This window comes from Sabethes cyaneus, chromosome 1 (genome assembly GCF_943734655.1).
Source record: "Sabethes cyaneus chromosome 1, idSabCyanKW18_F2, whole genome shotgun sequence".
NCBI lineage: Eukaryota > Metazoa > Arthropoda > Insecta > Diptera > Culicidae > Sabethes > Sabethes cyaneus.
In genome coordinates this window covers 96,200,838-96,224,774 of record NC_071353.1, presented here as the reverse complement: position 1 = coordinate 96,224,774, position 23,937 = coordinate 96,200,838, and the positions used below count along the sequence as shown (strand labels likewise).

General features: G+C 38.0%; 2 protein-coding genes across 2 annotated transcripts; one reads left to right on the top strand and one right to left on the bottom strand.

Moving 5' to 3' along the window:
* The first annotated feature begins 289 nt into the window (after window positions 1–289).
* Window positions 290–4,795, top strand: LOC128734152 (caspase-like). Its single transcript, XM_053828233.1, has 3 exons — window positions 290–469; window positions 972–1,225; window positions 1,282–4,795. Exons 1-3 carry the CDS (start codon window positions 366–368, stop codon window positions 1,821–1,823), a joined length of 900 nt encoding a protein of 299 aa, XP_053684208.1. The 5' UTR covers window positions 290–365; the 3' UTR covers window positions 1,824–4,795.
* On the bottom strand, window positions 3,654–23,724 carry LOC128734071 (delta(24)-sterol reductase-like). Its single transcript, XM_053828111.1, has 5 exons — window positions 23,491–23,724; window positions 19,324–19,510; window positions 14,818–15,106; window positions 14,418–14,739; window positions 3,654–5,386 (listed from the first exon to the last, which is right to left on the bottom strand). The coding sequence occupies exons 1-5, from the start codon at window positions 23,671–23,673 to the stop codon at window positions 4,853–4,855; spliced, it is 1,515 nt and encodes a 504-aa protein (XP_053684086.1). The 5' UTR covers window positions 23,674–23,724; the 3' UTR covers window positions 3,654–4,852.
* Window positions 23,725–23,937: the final 213 nt, after the last annotated feature.

Below are 23,937 nucleotides of genomic sequence, written 5' to 3'. Positions count from 1 at the left end.
GTGGGTGAAATCGTAAATCGACCAATCACGATGAAGCGTGACGTAAAACTCCAAAAACAAACCCCATTGTCCGACGCGGTTTGTTTTTGTAGTTTGACGTCGTTTTCTGATTTTTCGCTACTAATACCATCAAATGTCTTCATCTGCCACACCTTTTTAAACCTCATTGATTCTACTTCACCCCTATAGTAAACTTTTGGAGGTGGCAGCAGCTTACGTTCGTCAACGCGAATAAAATAAAAGCCTGGACAGCTCAAAATAACTGAATGAAAACTGTTGTTTTTGTGCATTGTGTTAAGCTTGGAGAGGTTTAACTAAAGTTATTTTATATTCAGTCCAAAAATTACGCACAAAGAGCGCGAAAGATGAGTGAGGTAGATTTGATTGAAAAAGTATCGTGTTTGGAAGAATCCAATCAAACCAACGCTATTACGGATGTCGCAGATGCTTTGGGTCACGGAAACGGACTGTGAGTATCCTAGAATATGCTTTACCTGCTCAGTTTTTGTAAGCAATGAAAAAGAAACCCAATTTAGCTACCTGTATGCATATATCCGTAAGTTTTTTTTCTACCGGAAAATAGTTGCAAACAAAGAATGGGCGATTAAATGATACTCTTTATTTTTCATTTTATTTCTATGTAGTACCTAATTGTTCTGCTAAGACAAAACGACTATCATATTATTATGACTAGGTACCTATATAAAATTATGATTTTGTAAATGGAGTAAAATTTATAAAATCGGAATAAATCGTGTAAAAGGAATTGAAAAATTCTATATCAATTAAAATTCGGCAGGTACAGTCATGACCCATCTACATATTTTAGAGGTCATTGCCAGTATAAAAACATATTCCTTAAGTCTGATAACACAATGCTATGAATATTGTAACAATTTATTTTACTGTAGTTTACTATTACATTAAATAAGTATGCATTCATAAGTATGCAATGTTTTTGCTATTTACAGCGACCACTATGGAAATCGAATCAAAGCACGCATGCCAGTTGATCGTTATGCATCTGACTATAATATGAATCATCCTAAACGTGGTTTTGCCTTACTTTTCAATCATGAACATTTTGACATTCCGCAACTGAAATCAAGAACTGGAACAAATGTAGATTGTGAAAATCTAGCCGCAACATTAAAGTATCTTGACTTTGATGTAAGAGTATACAAAGATCTCAAACTTCGGGACGTGCAGAAGGAAGTGGAAAAAGGTACAACATTTACAGTAATAGCATATGTGGAAAGCAAAATTTCTGTTTTTTTGCAGTTGCCTTAATGGATCATTCGGACCACGATTGCATTTGTGTGACAATTCTCTCACACGGTGAACTTGGTTATTTGTATGCTAAAGACTGTCAGTACAAGTTGGATATTGTTTGGTCGTACTTCACTGCAAATAGATGCCCAACTTTGGCGGGTAAACCTAAAATTTTCTTTATTCAAGCTTGCCAGGGAGATCAATTGGACGCTGGAGTATCACTGGCTGAGCGCACAGAAACTGATAGTTCTGGGTCAATGAGTTATAAAATACCTGCACACGCAGATTTCCTAATTGCTTACTCAACCATTCCCGGATTTTACTCGTGGCGAAACACTCAAAAAGGTTCTTGGTTTATGCAATCGCTTTGTCAAGAACTTAATCAGCATGGTAAAAAATATGATATTTTGACTCTGTTGACCTTTGTAGCGCAACGTGTGGCATATGACTTTGAATCTAATACGCCTGACATCCCTATGATGCACCAGCAGAAACAGATTCCATGTATAACAACGATGCTTACCAGATTGCTTCGCTTCACAGATAAGTAATGTAGCATGTCCTTAGGTTACTTTTGTTGAAGTTACTACTTCAAAAAAATATGGAGCAGAGTAACACCATTTTAAATTCAATAAGCAAGTTGAGCAACTCGTGACTAAGGGCGGGTAGAAATCTGGTATCAATGTGGCTGTTTTTATACTTATTTAGAATACCATGTACGTTAACAGCAAATTTTAAAAAGTGCTGTGTATTGAAACGTATTTTATGTTTGGGTATTTTCGATGATACTTAATATTCAATTCGTAATTTCTTTAACACTAAACATACCGACTGAACTCCACGAATATTTTTTGCTTACAGACCGAAATTGCCACGGTTGTCGATAAATGAACATTTGTCTCGATAAAAAGATAAATAGTAGAACAATCAGCTTTGCATTATGTTTTAAATACATTTTCTAATAAAAATAGTTAGGCGGAATAGTGCTATGACGCCGTGAAAACAAGCCAAAAAAGCAAGGGGTTAAATAACCTCTTCACGGTATGTTTAATGTTACGACATCAAACTATAGTTACTATATATATAGTTCGGCGGATAGAAAACCAGGCGAATTGGCATCCCTGATTTATGAAATTAAATTTGAAATTATGGTGAAATGTGCAGGTTTTTACGAAAAATAATCATTTTGGATTTTGAAAAGCTTTTGGCTCCGCTTTTGACGTTTATTTGGCTCCCGATTTTCTATCCGCCGAACTATATATATAGTAACTATACATCAAACAAGCAATGCAGAATCAGCAGAAACAACTATTAACGCAAGCTACATGACCTAAATTCTCATGGCCATTTTATAAAAACGTAAAAGTGTCAAGGGTGTTATTTTGTTTAACTAGTATATTCTCTTATATCTAAGCTAATACTATTGTATTGAAATAGGACAGATTTTTGGAATACATTTCTTAATATTGTTTTGACAACTTTTCTAACTCCAGTCATTGATTTCTCGTAAGGTTTTAGGGGAATGTTTGCAACATGACCTACACACTTAAAAACACGACTTCAGTGCTTTTTTTAAGTGTGTAGTAATTTTTCTAAGCCAGATCTAAAACTTGGGGAATAAGGTAAAAGGCAATTTTCACGATAGAGTTTCGTTTACATGGCTGCCATTTATAAATATTTCCCAAACAATTTATCCAGTATTTTCAAAAATAAGATTTTGGTAAAGTATGCTCCCGAAACGCAAGTAAAATCCAGTAGAATGATATTTATTCGCATATCAGTCCTTTTTTGCTTGAGGTCATCCGAGTTTATGAATAACTGAAAAAAATACGTACGTGCTTTTTACTGGAACACAATAAAAAAATTAAATGAATTGGAATCCTACTATGTTTAATAAACATTAAATGCAACCAAATACATAGCAGTAACTTTAATGAATTGATTTCTATTACAATAAAAATTTCATAGATTGGTCATACAAACAAGTTTTCTACAGAAAGTTCAACAGATAAAAACAATCTAAAATGTTGAAAATGTGTACAATTAATTGATGTGATGAGTATGCGAGAATTTTCTGATATGTCGACCAACAGTAAAAACAGCACTTTTTCAATTACGATAAAGCAAAACTAAAATACATTTGATGCCATTACAAATATATAACGTTTGAAGACTCAGGAAATTATACTAATTACCGACACCGGTTTCTTTACACTACTCAAGCTCATCGTTTGATTTAAAATATCGAAACTATAACCGTTTAAGGTAATTATATCACATTCATTACAAAAAGGTCACATCTGACAACCAACGCACAATTTTTATTTAACATTGTAAAATATTGATACAGACATATATTTCACAGAGAAAGAAAACTGCCAATATACTCAGAGAACTGTTTAGATAAATTTTAGATTGCCTTGCATATTAAATAAAATAATTTGTCATATTTCAAAATAATTAAGCAATCAAACATCTTATTTAAGACAAATTGACCGTCAGAAACAAAAAAAAAATGTTGCAAAAGCGCGTGAAAAATAAGATCAGAGTTGTGCGTCTATACAGCCTCAGTGAGAAATATCAGTCAGAAGTTAGACCAGATAGACAGTCGCAAGCAAAAAATTCGGCACAAGGGTAACATTTCTTACCAGATAGTGTTTCAAACCGTTATCGGCGCTAACAAAACAAAAATTTATTTAGTCCTGACAAGAAAATTCATTAGACTACAAAAATGTGATTCAACAAGAACAGCAATTGTTCGAAATTACGCCCTTTTATCATGTTTCTTTTGGCCGGGATGACAAAAAATAAGTATCAAAATCAAATAATCAGAAGAGGTATAAAAAGGATATTTCGTAAAGAAACATGCAGTGAATGTGATATTTTGAAAATATCTGTTAGCGTTTTTGTGAGCCGAACAATCAACCCTCTCTGTTCCATGGTGACTCTTGATGCTAAAATCAGCATATTAAATTTTAAAGTTATTTAACCATGGATATTTCTATTATCGAAATCTAGTAGAAATATTGTTGTATAAGCGGTATAATTATGCTTGACGAATTGTTTGTTTTAGTTATTTGCGGAGGACTTTGGACCTTGGGACAAAAAGGTTGAAAAGGCAAAAAGAAACTCTTAGATCAAGTTTCTAGTTTACCGTGTCAACATTTATTTGCCCCTTTGATTAAAATATGCCTACAAATCTTTTAAGCTATTTATGAAATGATTAAACTGTTCAAAATCGTTCCACACACCGAAAGACATTTTACCATAATCTACACATATTTGCAACCGTGCAACTAACAGACAGATGGAAATCCATGTACCACTTTAGAATGGCTTAGGCACATAAGTTGTCAATTCATACAAAACGAAAATAAAATTTATTCATTTTGCTTCACTTTTGTTAGAAGCTGCCTAGTTTAAATTTATCAAATATTGAATAAGCATTGAAAGAGATAGCTCGTAGTTTTAAGAAGCAAAAGAGGACACTTATATTTTTAGATACGATAGAAAAATGCGAAAACTGAAAAATAAATGATATTATCAGGATATCGCAATTCAATAATATGTTCTGTTTGTTTTAATCCCGAACATTTTTGTTTACTTTGCCGTAAACCTCTGGGAAAGCAGCCTCACAGCGGTATTTTCGACGCATCTTATCGTATAAAGTATGATCGAACATACGCCGAAATTCTTCCTCTGTTCTGTAGGTATCTGCATACAACATCTGAAAGCCTTTGCATTTTTCGACCAGATCCTCGATGGCTCGCGTTGTTTTCACGGGATCAAAGTGGCGATCTTTCGGCACACCGTATACTCCAATGTCAACGTACAAATCTTTCTCCATTCCCTTGCTTGGCTTCAACATTCCAGAGTTGCTGGGTAACAGGAAAGGACACAGCCAAATAGGATACACGTTTACCAAACGGTCGAACTCCTCACAACATTTTTTCATAGTACTTGTAGGAACCAGTAGATCCTGAATTATGTGATTGTTTTCATAAAGCCTTTTGACCGTTTCAGTTTGCGTAAGTTTTAGAAGAGAAACTTTGACAGGTAATAACCAACCGAAAAGATAGCGGAAAATGCTGTTGTTTCCAAACGGAACAATATCCTGAAAGGAATATAATTAACTTAATTAGTATTAAAAATAAGAAAATGAAACTTTTTACTTAATCTCAAAATAATTACCGTAAAACGGTGTAACATTGATCATTGGGGTAATATTGATCAGTTAGACCCTTCTCATGAATAAGTACAATAAGTACAATAAACAACTTCAACCAATTTTCCAGAACTGATCAAAGTTACCCAGTATTGTTACGGTACCTATATCACAATTATAAAAATAGACCATCTTTTCTGAACTGATCAATGTTACCCCGTATAGTTAGGGTATATCACAATTATAAAAATAGACGGTGGTTCAAATGAATGCTTCTTAAGTAAAATAAAAGTAAAGTAAAAGTAAAGTAAAATTCCAAGCATGATCTTTTTTTTAAATTTATTGGAAAGAGCGGAAAGAGTACAGAGACTATAGGCTACAGAGGCGACGAGGTACTCAAAATCTGCTAAATTTTAAATCAAAATGGAGAGTTACCTTTATTTATGATGGTACTCTCCGTTTTGATTCTAAATTTAGCGGGTTTTGAGTGCCTCGTCGCCTCTGAACCTATATTCTTTGTAGGAAAGAGTCGTGGTCATTATTAATAAAATAGTTTACATACTCCTTGTTGAATTAACACGTTTGCATGTTTTTCATATTATCAATTACTGTGTTATAAAAATACGTTATGTTATATTATAAAAGATTATTATTTGTTCTTCTTTAGAAAACTTTTTAGGCTGGCAAAGGGTGAACATGTGCATTCCATAACCTCTGTTCGCTAACTCCTATTCCTACCTCCGTGCCGGCTGGGGTACGCAACCTCGGTTGTCGTTTTTTTTCTCTCTCTCTTCTGTTGGGTACTCTTACCACTGCGTCCATTATTTTGAACTATTGTGGTATGCCCTGTTGTTTCTATTGCTGTACGCTTCAGGCTTACCTATCACTTATTGAGGAAGTGGTAGGCTGGTAGCTGGAGCGAGACAGGTGCCAATCAGGGATGAGTTGGTTTATAAACCTTGTAATCCTGATCGGCGACGCAAACCAGATCTCCCTAGGCTCTAGTAGGCCCTTTTTGAGATACTGCAGTCTGCGTCCTATTAGTGCTCCACAATTGCCGAGCAAGTGTTCCGAGGTTTCGCTCTCGGCATTACACGGGCGTCGAATATCATCTTGCACGAAACCGAGGTTCCGAAGATGATATTTACTCGGGCAATGTCCTGTCACCAGACCGGTAAACGTGCTGAGATTTCTCTTACTGAGACTCAGCAGCTTTTGAGTAACATTAGTACTCGGCATTATAAATTTTTTTGATTGTTATAGCGATTGTACGGCTATCCAATGGGCCATAATTGTTCGCCTCTCCCATTGTTTCAGCTCACTCTTCATCACACAATCCGAGATACCGCAGAATGGATCCGGACCTGTGAATAGAGAGTTAGAACCACATCTGGCTAGTTCGTCTGCAAGTTCATTTCTATCTATTCCGCAATGACCAGAGACCCAGTACAGGTTTACCGAGTTTACCTGGCTCAGTTGCTGTAAGAGACAAATGCAATCCCATGTTAAACCACCATTCTGGGACCATTTTTGAGAAACACTTAAAAGCTTTGAGCGCTTTTAGTGCCGCTTGGCTGTCAGAGAAAATGTATTATTTATTTACTATTTGATGGGGCTTTCAACCGTTGGTTGGTTCGCACCAAGGTCAGAGAAAATGCAGATATTAGCATGTCTGTATTTTCTTTCGAGACAGACGTTTGTACATTCTATTATAGCAGCTATCTCTGCCTGGAAAACTGTTGGCCAATCTCCCATTGCTACAGATATTCTAGTTCTGGGGCCGTACACTCCAGCACCCGTTGTGACTCCCATTTTTGACCCGTCGGTATAGAACTTGATTGAACCCCTGCGGACGCTAGGTTCCCCCTCATCCCAAACCGAATGAGAGGTTTCGTTTACAGTGCATGGGATGTCGTAGTTGGTTCTAGCTTCCTTCCAATCACTGTCTATTTCCCCAACTGGGCCAACAGGTAGAAGTTCTAGGATACTCAAGTGACCGGTTTTATCTCCGTCGAGTATTGTTTTCCATCGTTCAAGTGTTAGGGCGCTGTTGTTGATTCAGAGGTAGCAAGTGAAGGATAGCTCTAGAGCCGTCGAAGGTGTGCTTTTTATTGCTCAGGTTATGGCCATGCTTGCTAATCGTTGTAGATTGCTCAACTTTTTAATAGCCGTGGCTTCTATAGTTTTTGGCCACCATACCAACGAAGCATAAGCTATCCTAGGTCTCACAATGGCGGTGTAGACTCACACCATTTTTAGTTTGAGGCCCCATGTTTGCTAATTATTACTAATTATTGAATCTAAGTGTGCGTTCCAAGAAAATTTAGTGTCCAGGATTACTCCCAGATATTTAAGGAGACACCGAAAGTGGCTAACATTATTGTGTTAGAGCGACAAACACTGTACTGTACATCTCATGTGTTCGTTAAAAACCTAAACGTTTATTTCAATGTTGCATTAGTATTGGTAATATATGCCAAATGGCAGAACTTGCAAACATAAACACAGCTGATCTGCAGCCAACCTCACCGACTACGAACATCCCGGAATATGGTTTATTTTCTTTATCAAGTCATTCCGATTCATTTAACATTTGCAGCAGCAATCCTATTGATCCTATGTATTCAATAGAATGGCTAATTAATCCGTTTGCATTGAAGGCTAGTTTTTAATTACAGCTGTTAGTTAGTTTACTTTCTCTAAGGTCATCGATGCGGCAAGAGCAGAAAGCTCTTTTAAAGCTTATTGATGTGGCGAAACTTTGAAACCGTGGTGCTGTTTTTTCGGAAAACTCTAGTGCAACGAAATATGAGCGCAACCAAATATCTATTAACTAATTCCAGGTTATACGTTTTATGAACACGTAATGATCTATATGATCCGTTGAATTTATTTTCCATTAGCAATTATGTTTTGCTGAGCTTTTGTTGATATATAGCGGGTCGATAAATGGAATGACAAGTTTTAGGAAATTATAACAGCACTGGAAGCATTGATTGCGTGCTCTGCCAATACATCTGCATTTTTAAGGCACCAAGCAATACATGCATCGAACGGCAGACATTTATCCAGTCATCTTTGAGCCATTTTCGGTTTCCCCTTAACTGAGACGCTACATTTAATTTCCTCTTCCCCAAAGTGTAGAGACTGTAACTTCAGTTTCTTCTTTCTAGTGAAAAGAACAATTGTTGTTTTTGAAGGATTAATGCCCAGGCCTTCTTTACTACACCAAAAAAGTGTGAGGTTTAAGGCCCTTTGCATTCTATCCGATATCCACGAACCATGATGACTAAATCATCAGCAAAACCCACAACTTCGAAACCTTTTGCCTCTAAGCTTCTCAGAAGATCAACAACTACCAACGACCAAAGAAGGGGTGAGAGAACCCCTCCTTGTGGGCAACCTTTGGTTGCAGTCACCGTTGTTGACAGCCCTCCCAGCTCTGAGGTGATTTGACTATGTGTGAGCATACTATGGATCCATTCGACTATACAGTTATCAAACTGTCTTTTCTTCATCGCATTTGCCATTGATAAATAAGAAGCATTATCAAAGGCGATTCTACAATTGATGAAGTTCCTTCCAGCATTGGACAAAAGATAGGAGTCACAACGACAACTTGTTAAGCATAGCTACCTATTACCCCCCCTTCCTTTCCACCCTTCCCCTTCATTCCCGAAAAAATCCTTCTTCATTACTTTCCCTTACCGTCCCTTCATCAATTGTAGAATCATCGTTTAAAAAAAAAATATTAATATATGCCTGACCGCATTTCAAGGTCATGACTAAAGTCACGAGTTTGGTCAATTATCAAAGGCGCCTTCAATGTCGAGAAACGCGCCTAATGCTGTTTCGATGAAAGAGACTTCAATATTTGTCGTGTGTAGCGCTGTGATTGTAGATTTCCTAGCTTGGTAAGCAGTCTGGTGTTTCGATAATGAATATTTAATTATGTATTCAGACTTAATGTATTGATATAATACTTTTTCCATAGTTTTCAACAATACTGATGATAAACTAGTTGTTCTGAAAGCTTTTGTAAGTGATTTGTCACGTTTTCCTGGTTTTGGCATAAATATAAATACAACGGTATAAATGAAACGGTTGTCGTACGCTAACAGGAAAGGCGGCACAGTGGCTCCCGCCCACATAAAGATGGCAGCCGCATCAGCGGGATAAGGACCTTAGGTTAACAGCCTACTGTACCGGAACACAAAAAGTTAATGAAAATGAAAGAAGAAATCTCTCTGGATTATTGGCAACGACCTTTAGCATAAAAACACGGACACGAATTGGAACATGGAATATTCTGATCCTTGCCCAACAGGGTAAGCTGGCTCAACTTGCAAGAGAAGCTGGCCGCCTGAAGCTTGAAATCCTGGGGCTGAGCGAGATCCGCTGGCCGGGTACTGGCGAACACAGGACATCATCCGGGTAAGTCTTACTCTACTCTGGCATACGAGGTGAAAATGCTACTCGAGAAAGAGGAGTTTGATTCCTGCTGAGCCAGGAGCACATGCGGCCCTGATGAAGTGTGAACCGATAAATGAGCTTAAAATCGTTGCCAGAGTCAGAACACGGGTTAGCAACCTTACAGCAATCCAATGCTATGCTCCAACAGATGCTGCCGACCGGCAGGAGAAAGAGACTCTTTACATCCAGCTGAACAGCGTGGTTGAGAAAATCTCGAAGGGGGGCATCCAAATCCACTTGGGCAACTTCAACGTGAAGATTGGCTCAAATTACGCGGACCTTGAACGCGTTATGGGGCGCCATGGCCTAGGAGAGATGAGCGAAAACGTGAGGCTGTTTACAGAACAGAAAACCTAATCGACCACATCTGCATCAGCCGAAAATGGCGAAGGAGCCTTCTTGATGTACGCAACAAACGCAGGGCTGATATCGCATCCGACCATCATCTTGCTATCGCTGAAACAAGTTTGCGCGTCGCACATGTCCAACGACGGGAGGAGAAAGTTGGGTGCAAGGAGAAACCGCCGCCGCCAATGGTGGTATCCGTTTGTTGTACGATATTTCTCACCGCCTTAGATACCGCCTTAGGTGCCAGGATGAGTACAAAGATGTAACAGCCATCAACAGCCATCCAATAGAGCGCCAGGGATAGATCGTATTTCAGCCGAAATGTTCAAAGCTGACCCATCTTTGTCAGCCCAGATGCATCAGCTTTTCAGCAATATATGGGAAACCGCAACTTTTCCGCTGGACTGGATGCAGGGCATATTGGTCAAAGTCCCTAAGAAAGGCGACCTAACTAAATGTGGTAGCTGGCGTGGCATCACGTTGCACTGTATTACTCTCAAAGTGCTCTGTAAGGTACCGGATCCAGTAAAAGATCGACGCTACTCTCCGGCGGCAGCAAGCTGGATTCCGTGCTGGCCGATCATGTGTAGATCATATCACAACGCTCCGCATTATATTGGAGCAGATCAACGAATTCTAGGACTCTCTTTTGCTGGTGTTCATTGACTTCGAAAAGGCCTTCGACCGACTCAACCACGAACACATCTGGAGTTCCAGATAAGCTAGTCCATTTCATCGACGCTCAGTACAAGGCGTTCTCGTGCAATGTTTTGCACGACGGCGTCTTGTCCGACCCCATAAGGGTTACTGCTGGCATGAGACAGGGCTGCATTTTATCACCGCTTCTGTTTCTCATCGTTATGGATGAGATATTAGTTGGAGCAATTGACAGTAGACCAAATCGAGGACTGCCTTGGAATCCTCTAACGATGGAGCAGCTAAATAACCTCGACCTAACCGACGACATTGTCTTGCTCGCACAACCCCGAAATGATATGCAGAGCAAGTTAGATGACCTCTCCGAGAGTTCCCAGGCAGCAGGTCTCACAGCCAATGTAGATAAAACTAAGTCTATGGTAGTGCACACTGACAATTCCACCAGCTTCACAGTAGCGGGACAACAAGTTGAGCAGGTAGACGCCTTTCAATATCTTGGTAGCCAGACAACGCCCGATGGTGGTACCAAGACTGATATAGCCACACGGATCAGGAAGGCCAGGGGTGCTTTTGCAGGTCAGCGAAATATTTGGCGCTTTAACCAGATCACTCTATGTACGTATGCGAAACCTGGTGCATCTCAGCAGAGATAACGCAAAAACTGCAGGTATTCATTAACTGGTGCCTGCGATGTATCATTCGTGCCTGGTGCCCTGATAACTGGATATCCAACGAAGAACTCCATCGTCGGTGTCATCAACGGCCGATAGCCACAGAAATTCGTGAACGTAGGTGAAAGTGGATCGGACACACCTTGAGGAAAAGAGCGAACGAGATTTGCAAAGAAGCACTCGACTGGAATCCACATGGACAGCGTAGAAGAGGCATACCCAGAGGCTCAAGGCGACGCAGCTTAGCCAACGACATCCGACTGTAGACGAGAACCTGTCCTGGCCACAGGTCAAAGTCATGGCGGGTAACCGTCAGCAGTGGAGATATCTAATTTCATCCCTTTATTCTGCCGGACCGGCGGACATGGGCACATGAGTAAAAATAAAAACTTTGAATAAGCTTATATCAAGTTTGAAAACAATATTATAAAATCAAAGCCGCATTCCGCTTTCGGAATTTGACCTTCTATTTTCATTCGACAGATATCGCAGTCTGCTGTAAAAATACAGACCAACTGCGGAGCTGGTAGGTACGATCCTAGTAACTCCTACAGCCTCTGCTAGCCGAGTTTCGAACATGTGACGACTGGCTTGTTTTATAAAATCACACGAGAACTAATACATGCAGAGGGACAAATATGCGTCCATTTTTCCAGTGGGACAAATTCTTTTTAAATTTGTTTCTAGAGTTTCTAGTATTCAGTACACTTTTCAATAAGCGAAGGGAACGTTAGAAAAAAGCAAATGTGTTTATAACCGAAAATGTTTTTATAATATCAAACAAGAGTGGGATAACGCGCAAAAGGGAAAGAGCGAAAAATTAAGAAAGTGAGGGTCATTGAAGTAATACTTAGTATTACCACTTTACCAAAGCTGGGGAATCCGCGAATTGAACCAAGTTATAATGGGTGCTAATTATAATGTTGTACCCCAAAACATCAAAATTAACAAAATGTCTCATGGGGCAGTTATGCGTGGTTGGTAGTCATTCTCCAAGGTTCAAGACGGAATATCCCAACTCCCACGAAGTGAACATTAGCCTTTTAGTTACCGAACGTTTAACGTGGTCGAAACGAAACAAATTCACTCGAAACGAGAATCGCAATGCCACCCGCGGTGTGACGCTGCAAGTCGTATTCTTCTTCGGAAGGGGCTCAAACAGTAGTACTACGTTAATCCGCCTGCGTAACAAAGGGGTAAGTCACGTGCCTTACATACCAGCGGCATTAAAGATTTAAGCATTGTACCGCACAACCAATAATTTTGATCGGAATAATCGGCAGAACCCCACGCGATGGAAACAGATTGAATTATTAACTGGAATGAATGATGAAACTTGAATTATTAACTATTAGTCTCGGATTTTTTTTCGAAAATTGAGAGTCGAGTCTTTAACAATTTGCACCTTGGAATGACCGGTAATACCAAAAACAAATTTTGCGGTCAATTGAAGCGCGAATACGACCGCTGACATGATGACAAGATGTCAAGATCGCCATCCGGGAGTATAATGTTCAGGTCAAACTAGAGGAGGAATTCAAACCGGTGGGAAGGTTCAGCGCACTTGTCGATTTTGCCACCTTCAGGAAAATGACCATACGTAGTATCTAATTCCACCGCTTAGTTGGTTTCGAGGTACGATGCTGGTCTACCAAGCCAGTCATCGTATATTCGAATCTCGACTAGGTGGTACAGCTAGATAGAGTCAGTAGAATTGGTGCACTAGCCCCGTAAATGTCCTGCACTCTAATCGCCGGCTGTGAAGTCTGTCGATAAAGAAGGGTCAAGTCTTAGAAAGACGTTTAAGCCCAATCAGGGATGGAAGATCAGAGATTTTGATCAAATCTGTGAGTTATCGCCACACCCATAGATCACGATCCGTACAGATCATGACAAACAGTGAATCTTTAGCGTTGACAAGATTTTGTTCTCTAAACAGCAGTCGATCACAGTGTTACATCTTACCTAGCTGCGAGAAAAAAGGTCACACATGTAGTTTGTATTGTGATTGATACGATGCACACAACCAATCGTCTGTACCTGTTATATTTCTCAACACAATCATGCAATGAACATGATCTGACATGAGGTTTGTCATAATCTGTACGGATCACGACAAAGTGTTTGTCGTTTACAAGTAGTGATGTCAATGAATCTGAATCTGGTCGCTTCTATGATCTTGATCGCTAGAAGCGATTTTTTTCCATATCTGAGCCCAATGCTTTTTTTAGTATCTTATTCCATCATCATATCTGTCATCGATACTTTTGGAGATCACTCACCCAGACGGAATTACAGATTGACCAGGTTTTGATAAGCTCTTATTGTTGGGGTTTGTCACCGTGAAATTCTATATGTTATTCTTATTGACTTTTTCGGATCTCACCGAAGAATAACAGATTTGATAAGATCACACTAGTGTTATTATAACCTACCAGGGTGTTAGCGTTTATTCGAACTACCACCCAATGATGGTTAAGATACGCCAAAAGCTATCTGTTGTAAACAACGTATAACGTACGTACTGGGCAAACCCAGTATTCAGAATGAGGCTAAAGCTAGAATCAGGTTGGAACCAAACGAAGGTGACTAAACCAGGCAAAGCAAAATCTGGCGGGCACCGAATGCTCGCTGAAGTGGAACTAGTAGAGAGCAGAGCTTGCATAATTTCAACTTAAGTCTCTAGAACTAGAACTAATCGTAGCTAGTAAGGAGGATGACTTGAAGAGGGTAGTCGGTAGTATTTTAACAGACACATAACGCTATACTTCTAAGTACACAGCGAAACGTTTGACGGATAATGGATTGGATCTAGTTCAATATTCTCTTACCTGTATTTCCCAGAAAAGAGCTCTAGAGTGCCTGTGGTAATATTCCCTCAGAGGCATATACTCATAAGTTTTTTCTCGCTTTTTAAGGATTCCCCGTACATGGGCAAAAAACCATGGCTTGTACCATTTTCCGATGTCGTTAACTTTGCTCCATTCAATTTCGCTATCTGCAACCATCTCGCCAGTCATGATCACGGCTTCGTTCAACGTATACAGCAATCCTTCCACATAATGGTTCTTTTTTGTATCACGAGATGCCTGCTCAAATCTATCAACAATATTTTGAAGTCCAATCACTGGTTCATAGTGTAGCCGAATGTATCTAAAAATGAAAGCAAACTGGAATGTGGCATAATAAACTAAAAGCTTTAATAAAGCAGGTATTAGAACGTGCACATACTTTGTAGCGGGAATTATTTTGATTTCTACAGCCGTAAGAAGTCCTAGTGTACCATAAGACCAAGGTATAGCATAAAAGAGGTCACTATTTTCTCTTTCTGAGCAATTGACAAGGCTCCCATCTGCCAATACTAATTCATAGGAGATACATATGTGTTGAAATAGTCCAAAAATATGCGAGCTTGATTCCACACCGGTTCCCATTACTAGTCCACCGACAGTTAAATCATCCAGCTCAGGCACTATTGGAATTGTCCACCCAAGAGCAGCTAGTGTTTCCGAGAGTTGTCCTGTTAGAAAAATAAGAGTATGGCAATGTGGGCAATATTAGAAAATATATTTGAATAAAACGATGTGCATTACTGTAGTAATAATTAAGGCTGTGCGAGATTGACCTTTCTGGTGTCGAGACCAAACGTGACGAGATTTAGGATCAATTTCGACCTGGTAAAATTCATCGAAATAAAATTGAAGAGCGAATAAACCGGGTGAGGGTTGATTTTCCTATGATGGTCCAGTAAGGAATATATCTCACCCGTTTTGTTTACATTTGCTAGATTGGTCCTTTTGTTTTAACTAGAATTTCAATTTCGATCCTTCGAAACGAGAAGAAATTTAATTTTATATTCGGTTGAAACTACAAAATTTCAAAATCATTGTTTTGTATTGTGTTTTTTATGTTATTTTCTAAAAGTTTCGTACAATTTCGGCATAACTGAGATTTCGCGAAATTTTAAAAATATGCCGAGGAATTTCGTGAAATTTCATACGAAGCGAAACTAAATTTCGAGAGTGGATGAAATTTCGAAGTAAATTGTGGATAATAAATATCCACAATTTACTTCGAAATTTCATCCACATAAGGTCTAGTAGAAAAGTATCCTTCCTCTTTACTACCGAAACCTAAAGGATTTAATTCTAGCGTGCTAGCATGAGCCGATCTGGACCCTTCATGCGCATAGATGCCTGAAGCCTGAATCATAGATTTTTGTGCATGCATAAATTTTGGATCCTGAAGTTTTCTTTGCAATATTTAATTTTGCCAGTATAATTTTTTCTGTAATATACATAGTTTATGAAGTACTTTGATCATCAGATACATTGGTAGCACCAGAAATCGAAATTTAAGCATGAACAACAATCTGTGATCTGGCATTTATGTTCATGCATATACGTGATTGCCCACCAAATTTGAATAAAATCGGAGCACTTTTAAAGTTGCTCCTTTTCCTGTCAATACATTCTCAGTTTTAGTACAAGTTACAGGGCAAAAGGCAAAACATTCCCTTACATGACATTTTAGTGAAAAACTTGATCATAGTTCGATCTTCTGACTTTTTAAACCTGCACAACAGGCATGCCTTCTTGAAAATCTCTGGTAAAACTACCAACCCAGATAACACAAAATCGTAATAGAAAGTTCACATTAAATTGTTTTCATGTCAATTTCACATTGGAATTGTATAATGATTAGAGTATATCAAACCGAAGTGAACAATAAGTTGTTTTGTAGTCGTGCGTGTCTTCATATACAATTCATGACTGTGAATTGTAAAGCAGTGTAGACGATTGCAATATTTGATTATATCTTAATCATATATTCAGGAGTATTTAGTTGCGTGTTATAAAAACTACGCAAAATAGAATTACAAATAGGTGTCAAAATTTTCGCTCGTATATCGCCTCCACTTTGGTACATATATGTTCTTATATGGCGTGAAATATAACTTTCCCGTTCAGATATGATTTCGTATATCTCAGTTGCAATCGAGATATACAAACCAAATGGTTTACTGGGAAATTAACATTTTGACTGTAGTACAAAATCCTTGAGTAAAATAGGGCAAATCAGACTTCTAAATTACACTGTATTAAAATAAAATTGTTCATCTACCTTTTTCTTAGAATTCTTCTACTGAATCTCAAATTAGAGAGAGTTTGTACATACTTCTTTCAAAACTATTAGAAATAGGGCAAATGGGGCAAAACGGGCTATTTCTCGGCGAAAGTGTAGTAGTCGCTGGGAATGAGTTCGACGTGATGGGCGAATTTGTATATCTCGAATCGTTGATGACGTCGGATAACAACTTCAGCAGAGAAATACGTAGAGGTGATTTTGCCGGAAGTTGTGCTTACTACGGACTCCACAAGACCCCAAAGCCTGGAAAGCATCACGTCCGTATCAAATGTATCATGTACAAAACGCTAATAAGAGCGGTAGTTCTCTACGGGTGCGAAACGTGGGCAACGCGCAACAAGGACATGACAGCACTGGCCATATTTGAACATCGTGTGCCAAGGACCATCTTTGGCGATGTATGTGAGAACGGTGTGTGGAGGACAAGGATGTAGGATGCGCAGCTCTATGGTGAATCATGTATCCAGAGAGTTGCTAAAGCTGGAAGGGTATGGGCGGGACATATTGTGAGAATGCCGGATAACAACTCCGTAAAAATGGTGTTCGCCTTGCCGATTGGTATAAGACACAGAGGTGCGAAGCGTGATCGATGGTTAGACCAAGTGGAGTAACACCTGGAAAGTGTGGGACAGTCGAATAATAGGAGACGGACAGCCATGGACCGAGTTTGTTGGCGGAACATTGTTAAAATGCAGGTGAAATCCTAAAGGATATCGCACCAGGAGTGAGACAACAGGAATAGCTTGGTCATACAGAATTTATGAAACATTAAGTAACCTACATACCGTGCTTTAGTTTGAGAAAAAGATGTAAAGTTTTTATTACATTTTTCATCAAAAATCATTTAGCAATCATTTTCAGGTGATTTTCTACAATAAAATGCAATAAATGTCATATCCTGGTAGTAATTAAAGTTAATAATAAAAACAGACAATCGGATTGTTTGCTAATGCCATCCCAGGCTCCCAGTTGGCTTCAAAATACGATAGATGATAGAATGATATGATAGAAGCCATACAACCAAATTCCGTTGGAATTGAGTATCAAGACTTGCTTTGCTTTGCTTTACAGTGGTTAAGCTTAGGTAAAGTTGAACTATTTTTGCACAAGTTATGTGGGTAACACTGAGACAGTACACATAAAGAAAAGGAGGTCAAAATGACGAAAAAGAGGTTTGGTTTTGACATTATGACAATGTTTTGGAATAAAAACAGTTGTAGGGTGATTTATGTATTTTGGACAGGCGTTACGCGTATTCTATTTTGGACTTTTACGGCAAAATCAAATGGAAAATGTCCAAAATAGAGTGGGCGTAACGCTTGTCCAAAATAGATAAATCACCCTACAAGTGACTGTGAAACAAAAGAGAGGAGCAGCTCCGATCAAGATCGCTCAGCAATCATTTTTGTTTAAGGGGGGACCCAACTCTGGAAAGTCGAAAAAATCAAATTTTATTTTTTTGCATTTTCGAGATGCTTATACCTTCAGAAATGTCATGCTAAAAGCATTTTTTGATATCTGAACTCGTTGAAAACTTACGGCAAATATTGTGGAGTCACTTCAAGGGAAGTCCATTGCTGTACTAGACTTTGAACGTGTTTTCCCCAAAACCATGTTTCTTTAGCTGGCGGTACGTGTATCTCTGAATCTCGTGGACCGATTTGGCTGAAATTTTTTTTCAGCATGTAAATTGTTACGTAGCCGTTTTTTGATATCTCAACTTTTCAATTTTTTATGAGCTCTTAATTGGCGATTCGTGACGAAAAAACTCCTCTATTTTGGAAAAATTGCCGCCATTTCGGTAATTTTTCGAATTACTCCGTTGGTTCCCGGCACGTACCGCCAGCAAGGAACTATTTTCTAGAGGGCATCACGCGCCCACCTGCCACCAGCATAATAATCACTATTCTGGTATCCAAAAAATACAAAATATATCTTCAAATATACCTTAACCAATAACCAAAATACCCCAACACATAACTATAATTCTAGCACCTGAAAAAAAATTACGAAAATCTATTAGTTTTCGGTCTTCCAGAGTAGGGTCCCCCTTTAATACCTATTAAATATTGTAGCGCTGAAACTAAAAAAACAAGCGCTTGATAAACTACGATACAACAAAAATGTTCGTTGGGCGACCACTCAGACAGTTTACTTATAAAATCCATCACAACATACTGTGGGTATGATTCGAGGGAGAATTACGATACAGATTAGTTGGAAGGTGTCAATACATGATGTACAAGAAGGACTATTGATTCCAAAACAGCGATTACCGAGGTACAACTCTCTTCAACCCGGCATATAAAATTCTCTTTCTTATCTTGTTTCATAGAATGAGGCCACTACAGAAAACCTTTGCTGGCGAATATCACTTTAAACGGGACGCTGCACAACGGACCAAATGTTTATATGTGACATATTCTCATCAAATTTCGAGAACTCAATTTGTAGATCCTCCATCTATTAATAAACTTCATATCGAATAAAGTAGAATATACTTGACATGGGTAAATACAAATATTAAGTACCTATAGTTTTATAAATGTTAAAAATAGTTAAAATGATAAATACAACAAAATAACATACCCATGCTCACTAGTGGCTCAACGCGAACAATTTTCCGGTTTGTGTCAACTTCTAATACATCAACAAGATTACAATTGATCTGATAAGACGATTTTTTGTACATTGGCTTTCGGAAGCTCATAGTTTGCCATCCAGGACGGGCTGTGCACATTTTGGCATTGCTTCCGGATTTTTTCCATTCTCGTACCTGCGACGACATTACACATGTAAAATACATATATTGTTATACAGAAACACAGTTTGCATAGTACAATGAAATATGAATCTTTGAAGTTAGTAAATTGGAAAATTTCGCTTGAGGTTTTCTAGTAAAATAGAAGACCGAGAATTTTTTGGATTACCATTTGGATTTTGGTCAAACCCGTGAAAGGTATAGTTTTTTCAAGTTATGGTAGACTGCAATCAGTTTGGTGGTATGGTGATCTTTTCTAACAATAAACATTAATATTAATAATTATTACTGTATTTTGCGAACAACGGAATGTATACTAAATTAAAAAATAGGTTGAACCGTACCATACAACAACAATAGAAATATTACGCTAAGCACGAAAAAAGATACAGCTACGAGTTGTTCTACACATGAGAATACTTATGTATTATTTAGATTGGTTAGGCCATTGCAAATTATTTTCACAGTTTTTGTCTCCCACCTTTTGAAATTAGCTTGAAAAATCGAGAGGAAAAAAATTATTTGCGGGATATCAGTAATTTTTTTTTATATAAAATCTATTGTTTGTGGGCTCTAAGCCTGATAACGTATATATGAAGAAGCAACAATAGATTTGGTTTCCACGTTTGAACTTGAAATAAAAATGCCTTAAACGCATATTTTTTTTGTTCGATGATAAAATCTTTAGTTTTTTTCGACTCCCCCCCTTTCAGTTTCACGCACGAAGAGAGAATAGAATCAGTACAAAAACAATTTCTCTTATACGCCCTTCGTAAATTAGGTTGGACACCATTTCCTCTTCCATCATACGAAGCACGCTACATCCTTATGAATATACAATTATTAAAAGAGCGTTTATTAAACGATATCGTTTCGCAGCATATTGACTCAGCAACACTTTCATCAAAACTGAACTTTTATACACCTACTCGGCAACTTCGTAATCGAAATTTATTTGCCATAAGCCATTATCGCACAAATTATTCAAGATTCGGTCCATTAAATCGTATGATGGCCTCGTACAATCAATACTGTGAAACCATAGACTTTACAATGTCTCGGCATAGACTTAAATATTACTTTCAGTCAACACGTAATCGTAACGCGTAGCAAACGATACAAAAGAATAAGTACGCTTTTTAATCTTCATTTAATTTTTAGACTTTTATTTAAGAAAATTGTATATACAGGCCGGACTCGATTATCCGGGGATTCGATTATCCGGGTTTTTAGACTCGATTATCCGGGTGAAAAAAAAATTAGTTTTTTTCGTTGATTTATTTCAAACCTTAATGTTATAGTTTTCTTGCTACATGATAATTCTTACTTGACAAGTAATGATTCACCTCCCTAAGGCTACAAAATTCCTTTCTCATATCCCTTTTATCGGCGAACAAAACAAAAATAAATCCTGTGATAATAAAATCAATTTTTTTACTTAAAAATCGTCATCATCATCATTATCGTAATCATTAATAAAAAAAATTGCAAAAAAGGTATCTTATGACTTTAGGGGATATTTATCAATAATAAAAAAATCATTTATAACAGCTAAATAATGAAAATCATGACACACAAAAAATAATTTTGTGCCAAAAAAATCATTAATGGAAAAAATCGTAAGAAAGGAATTTTCTGACTTTTTGGAAGATAGATCAATAATAAATAAAACATTCATGATACCTAAAAGTAAAAAAAAACTTGGCATACCAAAAAAAATTTGTTCCAAAAATAATGATTCGATTATCCGGGCTGAAAATAAAAATGAACACCCGGATGAACGAGTCCGGGCTATATTATACTAGTCTACATCGGTTGACGAAATAAATAAAGATTTGTTTATTTGTTTATTTGACAATATTTCATCTGACAATGATGTCTTAATGAATAAAATTTAGCTAAATATAAAATAGTTACCCATCACCGGAAGGACAAAAACTTTATAAATTACTAGCTGACCCGACAAACTTCGTATTGCCACAAATTAAACTGTGTTGTACATAAATCGTGAATCTCGGATGACCTTTGTCACAATCTTGAGTTTTGCAAGTTTCTGAGGAGTTCATGGGTGTTTTAATATACAAATTTTCCTCACAGTAAAGTAGAAAACAACTCCCCCCATTGCTTAGCCTGCTAAAATAAAACGGATAGCATTTAAACATTCGCCATCATTACAAACCATTTCGCCGAATACCATTTTGCGGAACACCAATTCTCGGTTGACCATAACGCGGAATATAGAGTTTCGCAGAATACCATTTCGCGAAAAACCTTACGCAGGATGTACCATTTGACGGAAAATCTTTTCGTAGAAAGCACCATTTCGCAGGGGTGACCCAACTGAAGGAAAGTAAAAGAGGTCAGTAGATCTAGGAAAATAAATAAACCTAGATTGAGGTGATCTCTACGGGGGGATGTCCCCCGCAGTGGCCGGCACTTCCGATGACAGGTCGCCGGCAACACTCGCGGCCTGTGGCCGTCTCGCGCTGAATTATCTAATGTTACTATTGATAGTTTTTGGAGGTCTCGTTATTGATTAATGTTTTATGAAAGAGTCTAAAATGACTCGAGTTCGATTAGTTTTTGAGTTACGCAAAAATTTCTGTTTTATTTGTATGAGAGACCTTATCCCCCTACCACAGTGGTGAGGGGTCTCAAACCATCATTAAAAAAAATCCTGCCTCCAAAACCCCCCACATGCCAAATTTGGTTCCATTTGCTTGATTACTTCTCGAGTTATGAGGAAATTTGTATTTCATTTGTATGGGAGCCCCCCCTCTTAAAAGGGAGAGGGGTCATTATTCCCCTCGTGAAGAGGGAAGGGGTCTCAATTCACCATAGAAAAAAAATTGTCTACAAAAACACCCACATGCTAAATTTGGTTCCATTTGCTTGATTAATTCTGGAGTTATGAGGAAATTTGTATTTCATTTGAATGGGAGTCCCCCTCCCAAAAAGGTAATGGGTCTCAATTCATCATAGAAAAAATTCATGCCTCCAAATACACCCACATGTCAAATATGGTTCCATTTGACTAATTAGTTGTCGAGTTATGAGGAAATTTGTATTTCATTTGTATAGGAGCCCCCCGCCTAAAGTGGGGAGGGGTCTTCACCATAGAAAAAATTCTTGTCTCCAAAGACACCCACATGTAAAATTTTGTTCCATTTGCTTGATTAGTTCTCGAGTTATGCAGAAATTTGTGTTGCATTTGTATAGGAGCCCCCCCCCTCTTAGTGGGGGGGGGTCTCTAACCATCATAAGAACCTTCCCTGGCCACAAAAACCCCTATATACAAATTTTCACGCCGATCGGTTCAGTAGTTTTCGATTCTATAAGGAACATTCGGGCAGACAGACAGAAATCCATTTTTATAGGTCCCGACACGAATGCACTAACGAGTGTAAAGTGTCGTAAATAAAAAACAACAACAACAATTTTTATAGGTATAGATTTGTATGGAAGGCTCCCCTCTTAGTGGGGGGAGGAATCTCTAACCATCATAAGAACCTTCCCTGGCACCAAAAACCCCTACATGCAAATTTTCACTCCGATCGGTTCAGTAGTTTTCGATTCTAAAAGGAACATACGGACAGACAGACAGAAATCCATTTTTATAGGTATAGATTTGTAATGGCCCTAACACGGGCAACAATTGTGGCTATGTTAACCAATCGAAAATATATATAGGGTAGATGCTCCAGTAGTTGTGGTAGTACCAGTAGTGGTAGCAACTCGAAATTAATTTATTTCGAATCATTTATTTTTGCAGATTTTGGTTCAAGTTTGACACTTTCCAAATGATATTGCTACTGGTACTTCGATATATATCAAACTTGTACCAAAATCTGCAAAAATAAATGAATAATTCGAATTTCCAGCACTACTCGTAGTACAACAACTACTGGAACAAGACTGTAAATACGCAGCATGTCGTATTTTGTCAGTCACGAAATCGAATTATTACCAATAATAAATTAGAATATAACACTTACTTGTTTCTGAATTTTTGTCACTTTTTGGTCGTGATTTTTTGGTGCTGAATGCAAACGAAAAATGATTTTGCTCCGGACACTATAGAACAAATTGTATAGAAATGAAGCCGGTAGCAAGAAAAACAGCACAACAATCCATCGATAGTCTATTAGAAGCAATTCAATGAGATTTTTGTTATCCATTTCGAGTTACAGTGCACTTAGCTATTGAGCTGTTGATCGCTATTGAAGTAGTTTTTAGCTACAACGCGAGCTAAAAACATCCAATTCCATCCGATCGTGAACACATTCACAGTAGCAGTGAATTAATTTTAAATTTTGCAAACTGGAAAATAGAATCTTCTTGTACCTCTTCATGGTTTGTTAGTTTTGGTATTATGCTTTCGTTTTGCGTTTCGTTGCTCATATTTATCAGTGATACCGCTATACAGTGCAGTGCACAAATGA

Bases quoted from the DNA above. Each gene is read 5' to 3' on its own strand.
- LOC128734152 (XM_053828233.1), top strand. From the start codon at position 366: ATGAGTGAGGTAGATTTGATTGAAAAAGTATCGTGTTTGGAAGAATCC. The intron at 470-971 runs GTGAGTATCCTA...TGCTATTTACAG, and splicing joins TTGGGTCACGGAAACGGACT to CGACCACTATGGAAATCGAA. The intron at 1,226-1,281 runs GTACAACATTTA...GTTTTTTTGCAG, and splicing joins GCAGAAGGAAGTGGAAAAAG to TTGCCTTAATGGATCATTCG.
- LOC128734071 (XM_053828111.1), bottom strand. From the start codon at position 23,673: ATGGATAACAAAAATCTCATTGAATTGCTTCTAATAGACTATCGATGG. The intron at 19,511-23,490 runs GTAAGTGTTATA...ATGTCGTCGCAG, and splicing joins TGACAAAAATTCAGAAACAA to GTACGAGAATGGAAAAAATC. The intron at 15,107-19,323 runs GTATGTTATTTT...TTTTTCTAACAG, and splicing joins TGAGCCACTAGTGAGCATGG to GACAACTCTCGGAAACACTA.